The sequence below is a fragment of the Bison bison genome, unplaced genomic scaffold (assembly GCF_000754665.1).
Source record: "Bison bison bison isolate TAMUID 2011002044 unplaced genomic scaffold, Bison_UMD1.0 scf7180017864525, whole genome shotgun sequence".
Taxonomy (NCBI): domain Eukaryota; kingdom Metazoa; phylum Chordata; class Mammalia; order Artiodactyla; family Bovidae; genus Bison; species Bison bison.
The window spans coordinates 3,024,298-3,046,461 of record NW_011495076.1 but is presented as its reverse complement, the minus strand read 5'-3'; the positions used below and the strand labels follow the sequence as shown (position 1 = coordinate 3,046,461).

The 22,164-nt window shown below is 40.9% G+C and overlaps 1 protein-coding gene across 2 annotated transcripts in view; it reads left to right on the top strand.

The window, feature by feature from the left end:
• Positions 1-22,164, top strand: part of AOAH (acyloxyacyl hydrolase (neutrophil)) — a 189,970-nt gene that overhangs the window by 47,312 nt on the left and 120,494 nt on the right. For both annotated transcript variants that reach the window (XM_010831159.1, XM_010831158.1), the window contains exons 6-7: positions 15,472-15,531; positions 21,407-21,477. In XM_010831159.1, coding sequence (XP_010829461.1) covers positions 15,472-15,531; positions 21,407-21,477 — 131 coding nt within the window. The remainder of the gene's footprint in view (positions 1-15,471; positions 15,532-21,406; positions 21,478-22,164) is intronic.

Sequence of the window (22,164 nt, the reverse complement as noted above, 5' to 3'; positions counted from 1 at the left end):
ACAAGAGAGCAGGGGAGAGGTGAGGAAAAGGAAACCTGCAGGCTGTGTTGTAAAGACCACCCAGACGGTTTTGTGTCACCTACTTTAGGGGGATTATTCATGTAATCCCTCCTCTCGTTCACACACCAAGCAAGGCCCTGCCTACTGCTGCTGTGTGTCTCTGTGTGCATGTGCCTAAGCGTGATTCTGATACCACAGCTCGCCAACTGAAAACCAGATGTGGTTCCTCCATGTGTGCCCTTTTGATTTGAACCTCTTCTCATTTTTGGGTCAGAGAACAACAGTGCATGCGCTCATGCTCCAACTGGGCTGGGTGCAGCCTGGAGCCTCCTCAGTTTTATGCTGTTCCCTCCTGGTCCCCTAACTCTGAGATCTCCAAGCAGACCCTGTGGCTTTGAACAGATCCCTTTCTTCACCACCCCTGAGCTGGAGGGACAGGCTGCATCTACCAGCACCTCTAAGGTGTGCTCAAGACTTACTTCACAGCACTCTGATCCACATTAAAAGAGAATTATATTCAGAAGGTGTATGCTAGTGGAGATGGATTCTCCTATTTCTCTGGGGCCTCTGGCCCATTTAAACTACTGCTAAAGAGATCTGCTGCCTTAGGAAAGCAGTCTAGACTTTGCAACAGCTTTTCCCACAGTAAATCCAGTTTCTGCAGGAAACCACCATAACTCTCCAGTGCTGAGTGTGTGGGCCTGTGGGCACGCACAGGGAATCTGTGCTTCCCTGGAATCCAAACAATCAGGAAGCTGACATAAGTAGATTTGGAAAGAGTAGATTAGCACTTTTTATGAGAAAGCGATGGGCTTCCCAGGTGGCAGTACTGGTAAAGAACCTGCCTACCAATGCATGCTAAGTCACTTCAATTGTGTCTGAATCTTTGTGACTCTATGGACTGTAGCCTGCTAGGCTCCTCTGTCCCTGGCAAGAATACTGGAGTGGATTGCCATACTCTCCTCAAGGGGATCTTACCAACCCATGGATCGAACCTGTGTCTCTTATATCTCCTGCATTGATAGGTGGGTTCTTTATCACTAGCACCACCTGGGGAGCCCTAATGCAGGAGACAAAGGAGTGTGGGTTCAATCCCTGGGTCGGGAAGATCCCCTGGAGGAGGGCTTGGCAACTCACTCCAGTATTCTTACCTGGAGAATCCCACGGACAGAGGAGCCTGGAGGGCTACGGTCCATAGTGACACAGGACAAATTCTTCTTCAATTGAGGAATAAACAAGCTGATCTCAGGGATTTATATTTTTTAAACATTAAGTTTATTAAGAAAATATCTGGCATTAATAAAATACCTGGCATCTTTTTAATGGAAGGTAGTAGAGTTTAGGAAAAAATTATAGATGAGTAGGAAATTCGACATTTTCTAAGATTTATTAATCACTAAATTTTATCCTACAATGGACAGCACCTTTCCATTCATAATGATGTGCTCAGCTCTGTGAGCTCACAAAACGCTTTTAGATACATTATCATCTAATCACCCCCAAACTATTTTTAATAAGCTTTTTATTTTGGAATACTTTCAGATCTACCAAAAGTTGTAAAAATATCATACCATACCATGGAGAGTACACCTTGACCCAAGTTCAGTTTCCCATAATGTTAACATTTTAACATTACTTAGTCAAAACTAAAGAAGCCACATTATTCTTGTAATTGTCATGTACTAGTCCTTAATCAATAGTCACATGAGTATTTCTTACCAGGTGTCTCAGTGGTAAAGAATTTGCTTGCCAACGCAGGAGACGTAAGAGACATGGGTTCAATCCCTGGATTGGGAAGATCCGCTGAGGGAGGAAATGGCAATCCATTCCAGTATCCTTGCCTGGGAAATCCCATGTACAGAGAAACTGGTGGCTATTAGAGTCACAAAGAATCGGACCTGACAGAGTATACATGCACACGTGACTATTATTAGTCATTACTAGTTTAGACTTGATTTGGTTTTCGCCTTTTTTTTAAATTTGCTAATGTCCTTTTTTCTGTTCTAAGATCTAATCCAAGACACATGTTGCATTTAGTGTTCCGTTAGTTTCCTCTAGTCTGTGACAGCTTCTTACTATTTCCTTGTTTTTCATGACTTTGACAGTTCTCAGAGTACTGATTAAGTATATTCATATAATGTCCCTCGAATTGGGATTTGTCTGATGTCTTTATTTTGAGTAGAGAGACTTACAGGTTTTTGGAAGGAAAACCACAGAGGCTAAGTGCCCTTGTCATCACATTTTATCAGGGATACATGATACCACGCTATATTCAGGGGGATATTAACCTTGATCAGTTGGCTAAGGTGACATTTGCCAGGTTTCCTCACTGGGAAGTCGCTATCTTTACCTTTTTCTTTTCTTTATTCATTATAACTCAGTCACTAAATCTAACAGAATGGGGGCTCCAAGCTTACCTCCTGGAGAAGGGAGTATCTATCTACATACATTATTTGAAATTCTTCTGCAAAGATGTGTCTCTTCTTTCCTATTTATTTATTCAGTTATTCATTTATGTCAATATGGACTTGTATATAAGTATTTTATACTTGAGTTATAATCCACTACTGTTACTTATTTTCTTGGTCAGATTTTTTCAGTGTTGGCCACTAGGATCTACTAGGATCTCTTTCATATTGCCCTGTGTCCTTTTCAACACAGTGCCTTTTCTTTCTTTTTTTTTTTTTTCCTTTGCTGTTCTTCCTTCTTTCATTTTTTCCTCTTTCCTTTTCAAACTTCCTTACTTTCTGGTAATGCCAGATGAGTATTTTATTGTCATCTTGTATTTTTTATGCCCCAACCCTAAAATCCACCATTTTCTAAGATGGTTTGGTTCCTTTTATTGGAAAATGGTGTTTAGAAACCAAGATCTAGTTGCTGGGTATTCAAGTTGTTACTGGAATGACATTGCTTCTAGATCCTCCTGGTGGAGAATTTAGTAAAGTATGTGTGTATGTAACCTATGAATCCATCCATTTGTGTGTGTGTGGGTATGTGTGTGTGTGTGTGTGTGTGTGTACTGATGTCTCCAACTTTAGATAGTATCAAAGGGTCAAACTCTATTTTATAGATAAAGTTATTAAACATATTGTGGAGTTGAGGCTTAAGGTCTTGACCTAAGTTTCATATCTAGTGAGAAGAACCTGAACTTAACCTGGGGCTTCAGACTTCAGACCTGCAACTCTTCGCATCAGCACATGTGTGTTTGGCAGAGATTATGAAGCACATTCAGAGTAGCCAGTTCTCAATATCAGAAAGTAAACATCTCTTGGTTTTAGTTTTAATGGAAATATTATGAAGAGCTTAAGTTCTAAGAATCTTGCCCAAGGATCCCAACTTTCTCCTTACCAGTTAAATCATTTGGTCAGTCATTCACATAGGCAGCCACGCCTCAACAAACATTTCTTGAGCACTTACTGTGTGCTAGCCCCACTGCAAGGCACATTGAGTAAGCTATCTCTTTTAACCATCACAAATCTGCAGGACAGATATGACTCCTCAATTTTATAGGTAAGTCCACTGAGACCTGGAGGATCAAAAGACTTGCCTATAGTCCTGTAGCTGCTACAGAATGATTTTTTTTCCCTAGGCAGCAAATATTTATAGAGAGAGAATTATGTAGGACAGTATTCCAATAAATGAGACAGGCAGTCACGATGCAAATAGTGATTCTACAAGGGAGTTGTAAACAAACTCTGACGAAGAGACAAGTGTTCTAACAGAGGGTGCAAAGAGGAACAGAAAGCTCAGCAGAGCAGGGCTGGGCTCTCCCTGGGAAGGAGTGGAGACGGCTACCTCCAAGGTGCAGGAGGTGTTGACTGCATATGCAGGCTTCTGGTTACATCTGCCTCAGAGCCCTTGTTTTTGGGTACTTGGCTTAGAACCCTTCCAGTTCTCTGCACAGTCAGCTACTTCTCCTCCTTCAGCTTTCTGTTGAAATGTCCCTCCTCACACTCCATCTGAAGGTCTTCTTTGTGCTCTCACACAGCACTTTGTTTCTTTCCTAGCACTTGAGGATAGGAACCATGTCTTTTTCACTCACCATCATGTTTCCAGGACTGTGCAATGCCTGACACATAGTAGGTGCTTTAAGTTTTGTTACATGAAAGACAAGATGGAAAGGGCCTTTCTGAACATGTATTTGCTTTATTCCTCCCTTGCAAGGGTTTATCTGATCTCAGTGGAACATACCAGAGTATAAAAGGTTTAGCTGATTTTAGAACGTGAAGCAGTTTTTAGAAATATGTGTGGGGTCCCACCCAAGGGCATCTGGTTCAGTACTTCTGGGGTGAGATTTGAGCAGCTGCACTTCTACAAAACTTCTGATGAGCACTGAAGGGTAAAAACTGTTGGCCCAAGCCTGAAAGCTGCCATCAACAAGCCTGAAAATATTGTTTCTCCTCCTGCTGCTGGCCTTTTCTTTGTCATCTGGTAGTTTCCCAGACACCCAAAGTCACATGTCTCCATTTACCCCCAGTCTCATCCTTGGTTCCTTGACTTCTGCCCCTTTTCTCATGGATTCATTAACAAACTCTGCTTATGGGCTTCAAGTCTCCAAACCCCCACTGCTAAGACCTCTTAGAAGGGCTGAGGGAACTGAAGGTTTTAGAAACAATATATTTAGAGTTCATTCCTTTTTTATGGATTTTCTCATAACAGTTTGCTAATTGGGCCAAATTACACTGAAGTTATCTACACCCAAGGAGGGAAAGGAGGATACCTATTAACCAGCTCAGGTTGCTCCCATTCCAAAAATTAATATAAAAATAAACCCCAGGACTCCCATTCTTCTCCAGCTACTATCTAATTTTTTCCTTCCTCTAATTGACAGGTAGTTCAATATTGTGGTTATGAGCACAGATCTTAGAGCCAGACCACCTGGGCTCAAAACCTGGCTGCATTTCTTATGTTCTGTCTCTCCTTAAACAAGTTGCTCAATTGCTCTGGGCCTCAGTTTCTTCATCTGTAAAGTGGACATAATACTCAGGCTTCATAGGGCAGTTGTGAATATTTTAAAATTTAATATATATCTCCAGGTGTGTTTATATGCATACATACCTATAAGTGTGTATATGCATTTTATAGTGGGGCAGGAGATTGAGTTTTAGGATGGTGCTTTCTTTGCTTGTAATAAGCATTAATAAGTGTTAGGAGCAGCAGCAACTTCCAGCTATCTTTTAAAGGAGAAGAGCTTTTCTTCATGTCCCATTTGCTTCTCAAGTTACTGCAGGTTGGCCTCTAGCCCCATTACTCTAATAAAACACTTCTCCTTAAGCTGATGACTTAAGGAGTCACTGATGACTTCCTCAACATCAAATCCAGGATCATTCTTATCCATTATCCTTTGCGTTTAACACTGTTTGCCACTCCCTTCCAGAAACTTCTCTACTCTTTTCTGGTTCTCCTTGCACTACTCTGTCTCCTTGAGGCTACCCTTCCCTTCCTAAGCACCAGGACCCACCCAGCCAGGACTCTGCTCACTCTGGGCTTTCTCTCTGAGTAATTATAGTCAGGACAGCCTGGCAGTTAAACACAGACTGCCCAATGCCATCCTGCGGGGATCAGTGACCCTGGCCCCACCATGTACTTGCTAAGTGCTTTGAGATATATCATTCAACTGCTTTGTGTTTTTTCATATGTTAAATGAGGAATAGAGTAGAGCCTACCACCAAAGGATAATGTGAAGACTACACAAATTGGCATGTGTGAAAATTCTTAGAATAGTGACTGATCATCATAAACATACAAAACATTTGCTCTTGTTATTAAGCCTCACAAACAAAGTTCAAGACTGTCCTCAGAGATTCAGCCACTGCATGCAGCTGCCAGATAAATATCTTCTTTTGTAGGTCCCAAAGACAGCTTGAACATAATGTGTCAGAAACTGGACTATTATCTTTTGCCCACATCAGCTATTCCTCCCATATTGCATATTTCAGTACTGACACCAGCCTTCACCCTTCTAAATGGTTCTTTCTAGTCTATTCCCCTTCTTCATCTTCAATTCTGCCTGCCTCATTCAGGGACTTATTATTTCTTTGGCCATCTGATGCAAAGATTGGAAAAGACCCTGATGTTGGGAAAGATTGAGGGCAGAAGAAGGGGGCAGTAGAGGATGAGCGATGGTTGGATGGCATCCTTGACTCAATGGACATGAGTTTGAGCAAGCTCCAAGAGATAGTGAAGGACAGGGAAGTCTGACATGCTGCATCCATGGAGTCAAAAAGAACTGGACACGAGTTAGTGACTGAACAACAATAATAATCATTCTAGGGTGGAGTCCTGCAGCAACTTTGTAATTGATATCTCCACCTCCCACCTTGAAACCCTCAAATCCAGGCACCCAAGTGATGTTTCCAAAATGCAAATCTGACATGCTCCCTATCTTGATGGACAGCCATCCATCAAGGCCAAGACAAAGCCTGAGTTCCATAAACTAGCCTGTCCTTACCTCCCCAGCCTTGTTCTTGAAGGAACTGGTTCATCCACTTCTCTGCAGCAGCTCAGTACTTATCATTCCCATCACATCCTGCTTGTTCTCACCTCCCAACCTTGTTCTATTTTCCCCTGCACCTGTGATGCCCTTTCCCTGAGTCATCTTTTAAGATCTAGTTAGTTCAACTGTCACCTTCTTCAAGAAACCACTGGACACCTATGTTCCTACTCCAGTGAGGATTAGATTCTGTTCCTCATTGTCCCCATGATACTAACAGCTATATCCTAACAGCTAGCATTGCAGTTTCCAGTTTGTATGTTAGTCATTAGTTTCTGTGTCTGAAGCTATAAGATTGACCGCTGGATTATAATTGTCAGGCTGGGACTACATCTGAGCCAGTTCTCTCTCCCCACTGCTTGTTCTGGGTATAGGAGGTTGGCACACTGCCCAATAAATGTGTATTGAATGAATGGATTACATTTTAACCCAGTTCTTTCTATGAAATAGGACAGTAATGCCTTTATATTTCTTCTTCTTGCTACATTCCTTCCCAACACTAGCTAGTGTCTATACTTCCAGTGCGTCTTCTTCTTTATCTCTTTAACAGACCAATCGTTAAGATGGTCTTAATCTTAATCCTTAAGATGCCTTGATCCCATTTTTTAACAATAAAGTTTTTTTTTTTTTTTTTAAAAGGATGTCTTGATCCATCTATCTAGACTTGGGCTTTCCTGCCACTAATCTTCCAGATGACTCATCATGGGCATGCATTCTGTCCTTTCCACTCTTCCTTTATGAATAAGGACATAATTATCTCCCAGAAATGCATCTCTGTGTTATTCTCCTATTGTAACAACCTAGAGTTCAGTATAATAGGAGCCCCAACTTGAATAAGTTTTGGAGGCATAAGAATATACCTCCAAAGGCTACTACAGAACAGCAGCTACCACGGTTCTTGGAATCAATGGTGACATTTTAAAAAATAAAACGAATCCATGAATGAGCACTAAAATCAAATTGACAAGAGGATGGAGTTTAGAGTCTCCCCTATTTAAAACCAAAATGTTCTCTAGTAACCAGCAGTTAATCCTTTGTTCTTATTCAATAAAAGTAATCTCTGATCCTGAGCTCCATTTTTTTTCAACATGGGGTGTGTGTGTGTGTGTGGGTATATTTCTTTAATCTATTTGTGTTGTTATGACTTGACTTTTTTATGTCAGGTACATATAAAATAAAAATGAATTAAGTGTTCTCAGTTTAGCAGAATTTCTATGTCAAACAAGGAAAGGAAATTACTTTCTCTTGTTATATTGGTGCCTCCATCGCTACTACCACAGGCAACTCTAGCAAAATAGTAGCTCAAAACCTGAACTAAACTGAATAAAATCAAGCTTCTCATCTCCTTCAGTTGTTTAGTCAACCTACCCAGCTTGCTGTATTTGCACTTCTTCTGTTCTCCACCCTAACTCTGTATAGTATGTGAGTGTTTTCTCACAAATCCAGGTCTAGAAGAAAACAAATTATTAAATAAAAAAGGAGTCAGTTGTGTGATCATCAGAGTTTTAGATTAAGGAAATTTCCTCCTTGAGTGATAGCTGTTCTTCAACTGTGACTTGGCAAACCATTAGAAAATCAAATGTTATTTTTGAAGAGAACATACATCCAAGGACAGTTTTTGTGTGCCTTAATATTCTGGAAGACTTAATAAAGTTTTCCAAATTACCTCACTTAATAAATTAATGCCATTCCTGGAAGACAAACATATCTTTGATACCTGAGGCCAGGAATGGTTCCGTTCAGTTCAGTTCAGTCACTCAGTCATGTCCAACTCTTTGTGACCCCATGAACTGCAGCACATCAGGCCTCCCTGTCCATTACCAACTCCCGGAGTCCACCCAAACCCATGTCCATTGAGTCGGTGATGCCATTCAACCATCTCATCCTCTGTTGTCCCCTTCTCCTCCTGCCCTCAATCTTTCCCAGCATCAGGGTCTTTTCAAATGAGTCAGCTCTTTGCATCAGGTGGCCAAAGTATTGCAGTTTCAGCTTCAACATCAGTCCTTTCCATGAACACCCAGGACTGATCTCCTTTAGAATGAACTGGTTGGTTCTCCTTGCAGTCCAAGGGACTCTCAAGAATCTTCTCCAACACCACAGTTCAAAAGCATCAATTCTTCAGCACTCAGTTTTATTTATAGTCCAACTCTCAGTACTAGGGTGAAAAAGTCTTGACTGACACTGATAGACTTTCAAGTCATGGACAGTCATTCTGTTATTCTCATAATATCCATTTACTAAGCCCCTACTCTATGATAGGTACACATTAGGGGATGAAAAATGAAAGGTAATTGACAACCACAATTTGAATGACTGTAACACACCAAAAGCTGGACTAACTACTTATCATACATCATTGAAAATCCTCTCATACAATTGCAGAGTTATTCCATTATCCCAATTTTATAGATGAGAAATCAAAATTCAAGTAAATTGTTGGTTGTGGAGTTGTTTGCTTGACAGTGTTTCTAAAGTTCCTCTTTAAACATCTCAGGAAATTATGAGCAATGAGATAAATTACAGGGGAATATAGCCATCTAGATGCAGAAAAGTCAGCCTAAAAGCTTAAATTGGAACAAAATATAGTGTCTAAAAATAAACTCAAATGCATTTGAGATTTTTGTTTTTGATAAAAAGAAAATAGCATTTCAAATCAGTGACAAAACACTGGCGTATTCAGTAAATGGGTGGGATTAAAGACTAGCCATTTAGGAATAGAATTTAAGGTGGATACTTGTCTATTCTTTATGGCAAAATAAATTCCAAATGAATTAAATGTTGAGTCATAAAGAATGGAACCATAAAAGAAGAAAAATCTAAGTAATTTTATTTGTAATTTGTGATCCCAAAGTCACAAAGGGAAATATGAATGCATCTAACTGGTGAAAAACCTGACATGTACAAAGTCAGAAGACAAATGGCAAACTGGGAAAGCATTTTTGTAATATGCCACACTATGAATTATTTTCTCCATGATTCAAAGAGCTCTTACACACACACACACACAAAAACCACCTGAGCAAGCACAGCAAGAACAAAAAAATGGCTCATGGAGAAAGATCAAAGGAACAAAAATATAGGGAGAAATGATGATCCTTTTCTCATAATTAAAAAAGTAAAAATTAAGTGAGATTCCATCGACCTCTTATGTATTTTGCTTCCACAATACTCTTTGAAGATCATTAGACAAGAAATTATCACAGAAATGGAAAGGCTGTAAATATCAGAGACCACTAAATTAAATCACTCCCTGAAGACTTGAAGTTTTAAAACTCTAACAGAACTGAGAATAGAATTTAACACCACTCTTGAATGTACAGTCTGCTATTCAGTCATTTCCCCCAGCATTTCAAAGGATTTGATAGACATTCCAAGCTGCATTTCAGTTTAAGCCCACATTTGGAAGCTTGGAGAATATGTCTACACAGACTTAAATTTTCAGTCTTATTTGGAGGTCATTAAACTCTTAGAGATCTCGAGAATCCTCAGTGGACAGCACTAATAACACAAATGTTACCCTTGACTTCTGATAGGGAGAAGAAAAGATAATTACAAGGAAGGTACTTAAATGGTATTCAAATTTGTAAACCTTTCTTGCCTGCTTTTGAGAACTTAAAAAATAATGGCAACTCTATCTCTCTTGAGAATATGCTTTCTTCCCTTAGCTCAAGAAAAGTTAATGACCCTAGTGAATTTGAACAGTTCTAAAAGATACTTTGAGTTTTAAAGTTTTAATAACTAGTCTCTCAGCTTCCACTCTTGGCCCTCATCTTCACCTAATTAATCACCCACATCAGAGCTCAGATCAGAAATCATTTCTTCTAAGAAGTTTTCCTTGATGCCCCAAGTTAGGTCCTCTAGGATTTCTCTCCTTTCATGGCTCTCCATGCTTCTAGAAATTATCATAACTGTAATGAAACAGTTGTACAATAAGATAAATAACTGTAAAATTATGATTTAATGTCTGCCCCTTCTGTTAAGGTGTAAGCTCCATGAAAGCAGATAATCTGGCTGATTTATTTTTTAAATTCTTTGTGATTTCCCCAGAGCCCAGCACATTTCACTGCATATATTAATTTCTCAATAAATATTTGTTGAATGAGCAGTATGGTATACAGAATAATGGCCTCCCCAAAGAAGTCCATATCCTAATCCTCAGAATCAAAAAAGACTTTGCAAGTATGATTAAATTAAGGATCTAGAGATGAAGAGATTATCTGGGATTATCTGGATGAACCCCATGTAATCACAAAGTTCCTTATAAGAGAAAGGCAGGAGGATCAGCATGGGAGAAGACTGTGATAACAAATGCATTGATCAGAGTGATGAGGCCATCAGCCAAGGAATGTGTATAGCTGCTAGAAACCAGAGGCAAGGAACATATTTCTCTCTGGAAACTACAGGAAATGACAGGCAAAGTTGTGGGGTGGGAATAGTCTTATTTAAAATAAGACTTTTTTTAAAAGGTATTTCCTGGAGAAAAAGGATAGAGACTGTGTGACTAAATGTCCAAATGATACTAATAGATCCACAATGCAAAAATGGCCCAGGAGAAGAAAAAGAGGAAATTTAGCTAATGGTAAAATATGTATGAAGAAAAGATATTTAACAGCATAAGGGAATGCGTTCAAAAGTGGTGGTGTTTTTCAGTTACTTTCACAGTTTTTTCTTCTTTCTTTCTTTCTGTCTCTCCCCCCACCCCCATTTTTGGTCCCCAGAAGAAGAAAATGACATAAACTGATATGACTTTTTTTCACATATTCCAGAGTCATAAAACTGGGAAATGTGGGAACATCAAAATCAAATTGGACTTTGGGAGAGCTAAACCCTACATGTTGGGAAATAGCCACTATAGGTTACAGTGGAATGCAGATAATGTAATAAACCAGAAAATTCCAGTTGGACAGGCTACTATTTGTTACAAACTTATATAAGCAATGCCTCCATGGGTATATGCTACTGTGTGCCCTGATGATCAAGCAAAGGGTTGGCCTTTCCCCTTTTTTAGACTGCTAGGGAGCCATGTCATGTCGTCCTTGGAATTTTCCAAGTCCTTGAGTAAAACAATGCAATATACATATCCATGGTTCTTTGGACTATAAGTTTCAAGAGTGAGGGCTTATATCTCTGTGAGTCCGTGTAATGGCTTCCTCTGCAATTCACTCATGAGACTCTGAAGGAGATTTGAAACTGGAATAAGGAAACACCGCAATCAAAGGGAGAAAGTAATGAGAAATTGAAAAGATTTGACCATAACAAATTGCAGGATCAAATGAGTATTTCCAGAAGCAAGCCCCTCATTGTTGATGGAGAATCTGCTTATGCTCAGATGATTGCTCTCAGTGAGTCAGAAACATCATTATGGCTTCCAGCCAGGAGAGTTTTATATCTGGCTCAGAACCTATTCCCCAATTTTCTTTCCAATCACTGATTACAGTTGCACCCTCCATTCTGAAGTTGTAGTTTTCCAGAAGATAGAAGCGTGGTCCTCATGCTTTAGAAACAATGGCTTAAAAATGCTAGATTGCCAACAGTGAAAATGCTACCAAGGTAAGAGAACAATTATCTTCATTTTCATGTTGATTACAACTTGCCCCCTTTGCCCGTCTTTAAGACAAGCAAACAAATAGCTTTAACAAATGACTTTCGTCTTTACATTCAATTTTACAGATAGCAGAGACTTGGAGGTTATATAATTTAACCGTGGCTGTCTGCAAGCAGAGCACGTGGTCCGAGTCTCTGAATTCCAGCACCTTCCCCACCATTGTCATGCTGTTTTCCAAGGATAAATTAAGTCTGAAATTTTAACACAAGCCAGATAATATCACCAAGGCTCAGGGGAATGGCAAACTTAGATCCTATGGCATGTGGATGATTTAATGCGAAGGATCAGACTGTTGGAAGAGCCCTGGCTCTGTATGCCTAGCACCTACGCACCTGTGTGGAAATTCATGTAACCCAGGGACAAGGGTAGTCACGAGCATATGATTGATAATGAAAGAAAAAAGAAATATTCATTCAACCAGTCATTTCTCTGTGCAATCATTCATTCATTCATTCCACAAGTTCTTCTAAAGCATCTGTGTCGTGCCATGAATTATATATTAGGGATGTAATAGTGAATGACACATAATCCTTCTCATCAAGGGTTTTGTATCCTGGGAGAGAAGAATGACAGCAAACTGGTAAGACTACAATGTAGAAAGTGTTAAGTAGTAATTACTATTATCCTTATTTTATAGATGAGGTAACCGAGGCTTAGTGTTGATAAATAACTTGTCCCAAGTTACAGAGCCAGTAAGTTACTCTGTTCAGATTCAAATGAGACATGTTTGACACAAAAAGCCTTGCTTTTACTCCCACTCTGGGACATGTTAATGGGTGTGCTAGAAAAGAAAATTGTTGTTAAGTTTTAAAAGTTTGGGAAGTCTGTAAACTAAATGCCCTGCTGGGAGAGCCATTGCACATATTAGCCTATTCAAGGGGTTGAGCCACTTTAGGGTAAGGAGTACCATTTGGAAAGGCATTTCGCAAACATTCAGATGTTTCAGCCAAAGCACACTGCACTATATTGACAAGGATGGGAAAACACGCAGAGAATACAGTGCACCCGGGATGCTCCAGATCTCAACATAATGTCCCTCAACATTTCAGGAGTATGAATTAGACAGGACACAGTCACAAACTGGTCCTTCTCAGGTTCTGTGATGTTAAAGAGTTGAATTCTGGTACACTCAGGAGTGAAGGAAATAAAGAAAAATAGTATTATTAGACATGAGTTTCTACAGGGAATAATTTTTAGTGATCAAGTTCTCTGCTATCAATTATAGCAGCAGTAGATTTGAAAATTACAGAAAATGCCTTTTCTTCACATCACACTTTGACAGCAGTGACAAGCTCCCACAAAGGAAGAAGCCCCCTGGGACATAAAATGATGCTTTTAGACGTGAAATTTTTTTATTGTCAAGAAGCAAGCATTTATGAGGGGGTTTAGGGGTGGGGAGAAGCTCACTGATCTACTCCTGATCTTTTCTAAAAGTTTATTAGGACAAACTGCTCCTCACTCCCAAATTTAATGACATAAATTAATTTACAAATGGAGCAAGGTTTGAAAGAAGCTGTTCCTGAGGACTTGACTGCCCACTGGAGGTAGTAAATGCATAAATAATTCCAGTGGAAGACAGAAGAGTTAAGAGGAAAGGACAAATGGGGCTTTGAGGCCATTTCTGTTATGTAGGAAGACAAATGGAGGGAGCTCCTCTGCTTTTAATTTTTCATCAAATAGTGGCATGTCTGACCTTTGGGTGGAATTTGCGGTCTATCATTATATCTGTGTTCCTCTATATCCTACGGTGACTATTTTCCAATACATAGGATTTAGCTTTACCAAAAGCATCTTTTAAAAGCACTGATGATTTCTCTTATGATGGTATTAGTGCACTTTAACTGTGGGAGACAGTGCTGCTCTTGTCAAGCCAAGACCATGCACATCTGCCCTCAGCGTTCCAGGGGGGACCCAGAAGCAGCAATTATGCCCAGCACTAAGGGGTCAGAAGGTACTTGGCAAAACCCTTGTCACTTCTTCTCCTCCTTTTTCTTCCTTGTCTTTATTCCTCACTAAACATTGGTCTCCATAGAGAACTGAGCTGGGTTAAAATCAGATCAGTTCTCTCAAGGGGATCCAAATGGCCCTTCCTAAAAAGATGTTGCCAGCACCTTCTCTCTGCTTCATCTCACTTCCACTTACTGTGCTTATTGTACCTGCTCTGGCGCCTCCTTGCCAGAACGGGAATTTCAGGAGACAGGAGTGTCTGTTCACCCCCAGAGGACCCTCAGGGTCCTCACTACATCCCTGTACTGGGAACAGATCATTTCCGATAAGCAACAGGGCAATGTGTATTGAGTTCTTTTTTTAAAAAAGTATTTATTGCTGAATTTGTGCTCATTATTGAAAATTTAGGAAAAAGTTATCACCAACTATTATTATGGCATATTTCTTCGCAAGGGCCTTTCCAGGTGGTGCAGTGGCAAAGAATCTGCCTGCCAACACAGGAGACACAGGAGATGCAAGTTCGATCCCTGGGTCTGGAAGATCCCTTGGAGTAGGAGATGACAACCCACTCCAGTATTCTTGCCTGGAAAATTCCATGAACAGAGGAGCCTGGTGGGCTATAGTCCACAGGGTTGCAAAGAGTAGAATGAGCACACACACGCACACATTTGCAGGATTTTTTTTCTTTTCTGTATGTGCAAAATCTGATAACCTATTTTTTCCTTGCTTGGCACAATATCATAAATGTTTCTTTCACTTTTATTTCTATAAAATTTTATTTTATTTCTATAAAATTTTATTTCTATCTATTGAGCACTTATGATGTATCAGAAACTGTGCTAGACGCTGTAGATGCTTGAGATGGGCCTCAAATTCAAAGGGATATTTCCAAAGCAGAGAAACAGGGGACCCATAATTAAGGCAAAGGAACACCACCCTCAATGTTGTGGAGAATGAACTTTAAGCTAACAAAGGCTGCCAAAAAGGAAACCATAACAGAAATTTGCACCTTCTGCACTGGGGCTTTCAGACCCAAAGGCAAGTCACTGAGCTTAGCAAAGCAGGCAAGAAGACAAGGGTTCAGATGGCATCTCTTTTGGACATTGGCTCTGAGATCTGCAGCCAATTTCTTAGCTTTTCTGCATCTCAATTTCTTCATCTGTAAAAAGGTCGTATCTCTCAGAGATGCTGTGAAGATTAAATAACATAATATTTGCAAAGCACTTAGCATAGCATCTTGCACAAAGCAAATCCCTTATTAAAGAGAGCTATTAACATGAAATTGCTTTCCTGTGAGTTATTTTATCAGAAAGCTATAGAATAATGCATTTATTGCTAAGTGACAAACAAAAAACCTAACTTTGGAAACCCAGGAAAAGAAAAGATGGGATACAAGTTGTAATATTGTCTAACTTTATTTTTATAGGAGGCATGGACATTTACACTTGAGAAGGCCAGACAGATTGTCAAGAAATCTCCAGCTCTGGTAAGCTGAATGAATGACAGGGAGAATGCCAGCATTGTCCTTGGCATGTTCACCTCCCTCTGGCCCCTGCTCTCCCACTCCGAAGGCCAGGAGCTACTCCTGACACAAGCCCGCAACACTCCACAGTTGGATTGGGACTGAAGTAGGAATATGAGCCCCATCCTCTTTTTTTCTCTTTTTTCTCCTCCCTTCTCTCTATAGCTGCATTTCTCACCTTCAGTTGGAGCTGGGTAATCCTTAGTTGTGGGTTCTGCCCAGGGCATTGTAGGATGTTAGCAGTATCCCTGTCCTCTATCTGCTAGATGCCACCCCCTACCATAGTCACCACAACCAAAAATGTCTCCTGGCATTGCCACATATCCTCTGGCACTCACTGTTGAGAATTGCTGCCCTCCAGCAGATGACATTGGAGGAGACTATAGCCTCCTGCTCCATCACTTTCTAAATATGTGATCTAGGCTGAGCCTCAGTTCCTCTATCAGTGAGATAGGGACAATGACAGCATTCCTTTCTCAAAGCTAGGTATCAGGACCTAAGAGAGTCCATGTGTGTGAAGTGCCTAGTATCATACCTGGGACTTATCAAGCACTCAACAGATGCTAGCTAAAATCATCACCATTATTATTCTTTTCCCCTAATTTTTCCTCTTTGCAATCATAGTTTTATTTAACAGACAGAATGGTTAGTTCAAACTGGCTATCATTAAGTCAAGTATTTGACTAGGGCCCTGGTGGTCATTCAGCCCCAGATGAAAAGGAAGCAGAAAGGTAAACCTTTGAAGAAGTGTCTCCCCTGATGCTAGCAGTTCTGGCAGGAAGGAGGCATTCGTCAGAGATGAGAGGACATGGCCCTCATCCTTGGCTTCTCCCTGCTGGCCCAGCTTATCCTTCACTGATGCAATACAGTCAAAGTAGTATTGATTTGGCAACATGGAAATGAAGGGGGAGGAAAATTCCTTGTGGCTCAGCCTGCCAGATTTAACAAATAAAAATGGAAGATTAAATTTGAATTTCAAATAAATAATGAATAATTTTTAGTATAAGTATGTCCAGCACAATATTTTATTTGGCAACCCTACTTGAGGGGGGCACATGGGTTTTGATGTGCAAGTCTGATACATGTTGAATGACAGCATGAAGACATTTCTACACAATCGATTAAGCAATCATAATACCTGAAACGTCAATTATTATTTAATTCAGTGAGTAATTAAAGGCCAACCATAACTGGTTCAATTAATCCTCTTAAGACATTGAACAAAAAATTGAAGCTTCACATGAAACCTTGACCACCACCTTCAGAACTCTAAACAGACTGGAGAATAATACCATTTTTCTTTTAATTCTTCTCAACATGCATCTAAAAATTTATTCTCAGAGCCTTGTTTACTTCACTAGCATAAACTGCCTTGGCATTGACTCAAAGGCTAATTAGGACTTTACAATTTTTCATTTCTGTCACCAAAATTGCCAGCATAATTCATGGGGCAGGATTCCAATCATGCCTTGCGAGAAGCAAAAAAAAAAAAAAAAATCAACTGAACAATTCAACAATAAAAAAAAGCTCCTCAAAAATATCCTGCAATTTATTTACTCTCTAAATTAAAGCCATCAAAGAAAAAATAATCAGGAAATGCAAATAAGAATCTTTAAAAAACTGCTCAGAGGATATTGCCTGCAATTAATTCCATTGTGATGGCCGATGTAACTGTAGACCTAGCCAGAATGCAGAGAAACACACAGTAGGTTGCATATCATTTCAGCACAACCTGTCAGAAAATCCAGACTGGGGATTAAGTGGATTAAGTGTTGTGGCTGGGGAGCCGGGTCGGGGGGTCGGGTAGGGAGGTCTTCGTGGATTTGACAGATCACTGAGCATCTAAATGTTTAGAATATTTGAGTTATGTCCTCAGTTTATTCTCACAAAAATGCCTAAAAGGAGCGAGCATATTTTTGTTATCAACCCCATTTTATAGATAAGAAAACTAAGAATCAGATAGGTTAAGTAATTTCCTCATTCCACATAGCTTGTGAGTGGGAAACCCATCATTTAAGTCCAGGTTTAGCTTCTGCCCAGTTTCTAACCCTTCCACATTACAGTAGCTTTCAACCAGACCTCCTCAGTACTGAATTTCAGGAAGCACCATTCACACCACAGGCTGTGTGACTATTAAAATTGTGCAGTGTACAATCTGTACAGCTGAACCCGATGGCCCTGATGGTAAACCTACCTACTCAATAGAACCATCTGGAAAGACTAAAAATTGCCACTGTTCAGACTTGCCCTGGGCTTCCCAGGTGACTCAGTGGTAAAGAAACCACCTGCCAAGCTGGAGACACAGCTTCGATCCTTGGATTGGGAAGATCCCCTGGAGGAAGAAATGGCAACCCACTCCAGTATTCTTGCCTGGGAAATCCTATGGACAGAGAAGCCTGGCAGGCTATGGTCCATAGGGTTACAAAGAGTCAGACACGACTGAAGCAATTTAGCACACATACAAATTCAAGTAAAATAATATATGACAATGGTTTAAAAGTATATCACTCAGAAATTCAATTTTAAGTTGGTTATGTACAGAAGGGGGCTTCCCTGGTGGCTCAGGTGGTAAAGAATCTGCCTGCAATGCAGAAGAGAAGTTATGCTCTCCCTTTGAGTCTCTATTTACCACATTCACCACATTCTCATTTATTTAACCTCTGCTTATTGTTCTGTATTCATTTAACATCATGGGGTGGGCAAAGCTCCAGATGCAAGTAGAAGTTGGCTAAATAGATGGCAAAAATGAAAATGCTGCCTGAATCCTATGCTCCAGGAGAGCCCAGATTTGGGACTTTTATTTTAGATAGGATTACACACAGCCAGATGTGCTGTTTTAAATCCATCTCTGAGATAAAAACAGCCCCCATTCTGCCTCTGTCTAGTAAGGTTTGAATTGAAAGGAAGGGGCTGTCAAATATGCAAGTGAGGGTCTCTGCAGTGCTGCTCTGTGTCCATCTAGGTTCCCTTTGCACATTGTAAGAAGACGTTAGTCCTTCCCATACCATGTGATGAAAAGGCTGGATGATCAAAACATCTGTCTTAACAGAAGGAGTTCTGGGGATCCCTGGACAAGTTACATCACCTTCTGCCTACATCCTAGATTCAACTTCTGCACAAGGAATGTCAAAGACAGCTGCAGCCTTCAGGCTGAATTCTAACAGTGAACAGCTGTGCATTTTATTCCATTGTATCTCCTGTGTAGTAATTATCAGCCTGTCCTTATAAAATGTTTGATGTATTGGTTATCATCTGTGTTAAAATCTGCATTGCCATTAGGTTAATTAGACCAAGGCCTTCAGACAAAGTAAATATAAAAAGAAGTAACTCAAACTTTCAAGTGCAACCTGACTCTGGATCTTAGAATGTGTCTCTACCAATTGCCACCCATGTTATGGTGTAATTGCACGCCAGAATGTGTTTCACAGTGTGTCTACACTGCTCAGCTCACTCAGTTACCAGTTCTCCAAACATCCCATCTCTGTACCACAATCCCCCCTCCTCCCACCTTCCATCAGTGGTTCCCAACCGGGGGCAATGCTGTCCCCCATCACCTCTCCTGGGGACATTTGGCAACAAGTGGAGACATTTGGGGGCTACTGACTATAGTGGCTAGATGCCGGATATGCTGCTAAATAGCCTACAATGCACAGGACAGCTCACAACAAAGAATTATTCAGCTCTGAATGGCACTAGTGCTGAGGTTAGAAAGCCCAGGACCAGGCCTTAAAGTCTTTATCTGCCAATGGCTTTTTCTGTCCCATCTTGCCTCCTCCAGGCTTTCATGTCTCCTCCAGAGATGTCTTTCTGAAATACATGTGATCTCTCCCAGGATTCCCCACTGCCCGCAAGACAGCACATGATGCAGCCTTCCAGGCTCATCCTATGTGTCCTTCCTTCCATGGTCCACTGCATTCTCCTGGCTCCTTATGCTCCAGCCAGGTTGAAATGTCCTGCAAGATGCCAGCCCCACTCATATGCCCACAGCCCTGTGCCGGGTGCTTCCTCTGCTTCTCTGGCTTTGGTGTGGACTCCAACTACCTGGGACCTTTTTAAAATACAGATTCTGATTCAACAGGTCAACTGTGTGGCCAGAGACTCTTAGTCCTAAGACTAAGATGACATCCAGTGCTTCTGGTTTGTGATCATACTTTCTTCAGCCAGAGTCTAGAGCAGTGCTCCTCAAACCTTAGTGAGCATCAGAATGACTTGGAGCTATGAAAACACAAATTTCCAGGCCTTCCCCAGGCTTTCTGAGTCAGTAGATTGTGGTGGAGCCCACGAATTACATTTGTAGCCAAGTCTGCAAACTGCCTTTGAGTTGAAAAGCGTGGAGCATCTGTCTCTTCCTTTCTCGCCTGCCTCCTCCTCCAGTTCCTAGAAAGCCATATTAATGCCTGGACCACAGCAGCCCTCACAGAGCATGCTGAGAGCTGGGATTATCCACCCCTATGCTCCACTAGACAGTGAGCTCCATGACGACAAGGACAGCCTCTTCTGCTCCACCTCTTGCATTTAGTTGAGGGCACTAGTCAGGATTGTTCCTCATTCTAGAAAGTTGTACAAAGATCACAAAGATCCTTAAATATCTCATTTGTAGCCAGAAAAGGTTACTTGTCTGCCTTTGCTAGGGTCAGAATACTGACAACTCTTAGTAACACTCACAGCCATCTGAAGGACTCTCTAGGTTGGTGAGAATTACCACATGCTTCCCCGCTATCCAAAAGTAGACCATTCCTATGAAGTCTTTCCTAAGGCTAAGCAGCAACTACCTTAGCACTCATCTTGCTAACAGATGCACACAATAAGTGGAGATCAAGCACAGAAGCTCACAGACATGGTTCAAAGCTATTTCTCCCTGATACCTAAGTGTTCAGTGTGGTTTCTGGGGAAGGAGCTGGGCGGGGCCTCTCTCAGTACTCGAGGTTACTCATTGGCTCCACTCTGGCTCCTGCACAACAGATGATGAACACTATTTTTGCTTTTCGCTTTTTTTTTTCTGTTTTTATGAAAGTGAAAACTCCTCTTCGGATTTCTTTCAGTTCATGAAAATAGATACTAACGTAGGTCTTTCATCGAATCAAGGTGGCGAGAAGTGAACGTTAAAAAAGCAGGAGATACCTGTCTCCTTTTCTCTCTTTGTTGATAAATGCCAGTTCCTGACTTTTTCTACCCAGTTGTTTTTCCTTTTGTCTGTGAAAAGCATCACAGGAACTGCAATACTTCTAAAAGCACTGTTTAATTAAAAAAAAAAAAAAAGCCCAGGTTTTTAATTTATCCCCCAGCTAGAGTCTTATGTAAACTGCTGTCTGAAATCCCTTTGTTCAGGAAACTCTGGGGGCTTCATCTGCACCCCTTCCACCCCTCCATCCCCCCCACCCCCCAGGGAAGGGGCCTTCCTTCTTCCTAAGCCATCTCTCCTGTTAGTCTTTATTTTATCTCTTAACAGGATGGAATTATCTTATTTGAAAACAGTCTTTATTTTTCAAATCCTTTTTTAAAGCCACTGAAGATAGGGAGGAGAAGAATGTTGTCTGAGTAGAATGGACCAAGATGGGTCTCTTCTTTTGGGAAGAGCTGGAAAAGACAAGAAGATGGGACTAGCTGGCTGGGGGAAGAGAGACCTTCAAGCAAAAGAGCCAGCACACAGGTGCAATGAACTTAGAGTGTGGGGACAGGAACACGGGGTAAATTGAGTTAAGTAATATGGCCCAGATTCTGGAGAAAGAAGAGGCCAGAAATTCAAAATGTGGAGCCAAGAAGAGAGGAAGTACCTTTAGAAACTGGAGAACCATTCCTTGAAATAAATAACTCTTTCTCTTTTTGCTTTTCTCTCCAGACGTACTCCAGAAGTGGTGCTGGTATTTGTTCACTCCCATTTTTGGCCAAGATCTGTCAGAAGATTAAACTGTATGTATATGAATGCCCACTCCTGAGCACTAACAGGGGAGAGCATCTTTAATGGTTTCTGTTTTCTAATGATGAAAATGATCTTCAAGTTAAAAGGCATCTTTCTGAAGGTGAAAGTGTTTCTTGCTCATGACTTGTATAGAAATCAGAAGACAAATTAGCTTAGAACAAATCATTTTGGAAATATACTGAATACCAGCATCTTTGAACCTCCAAGCCTGACTTACAGTCCTGGGCTGGAACACAAACTGCCTGCCAGTGCATGCTCGCACCGGGGACAGGACAGCCCCTCCTTGCTGTGTAAGATCCGGATGAGGTCAGCCACCCATTATGGTGAGGACTCTCTGAGCATCTTTAGTGCAAGGCACTCAAGAGGCTGGTAAAGGACCTTTGTTTTCAAGAGCGCGACCTATCACCTAAAACCCTTAGCTCTAATATCTATGAACAGGATTCCAAATGCAGAGAGACTGTCCAGAGTTCCCAGGCCCTCCTGTCTCAGTTTAAAATCCCATGCTCCGGCTCACCCTAAGATTGTGCTGGGTGTCATAGTAACTACTGTTCAGACTATTGAAAGATGGAACAGTATCCTGAGAGGCACGTTGGACTAAGAGGCAAAATAGCATAGGTCTCCTTCCACCCAGCTCCGTCCCTTGTAACTGTGGCGGGGCTGCTGCCCGCCCCCGTACG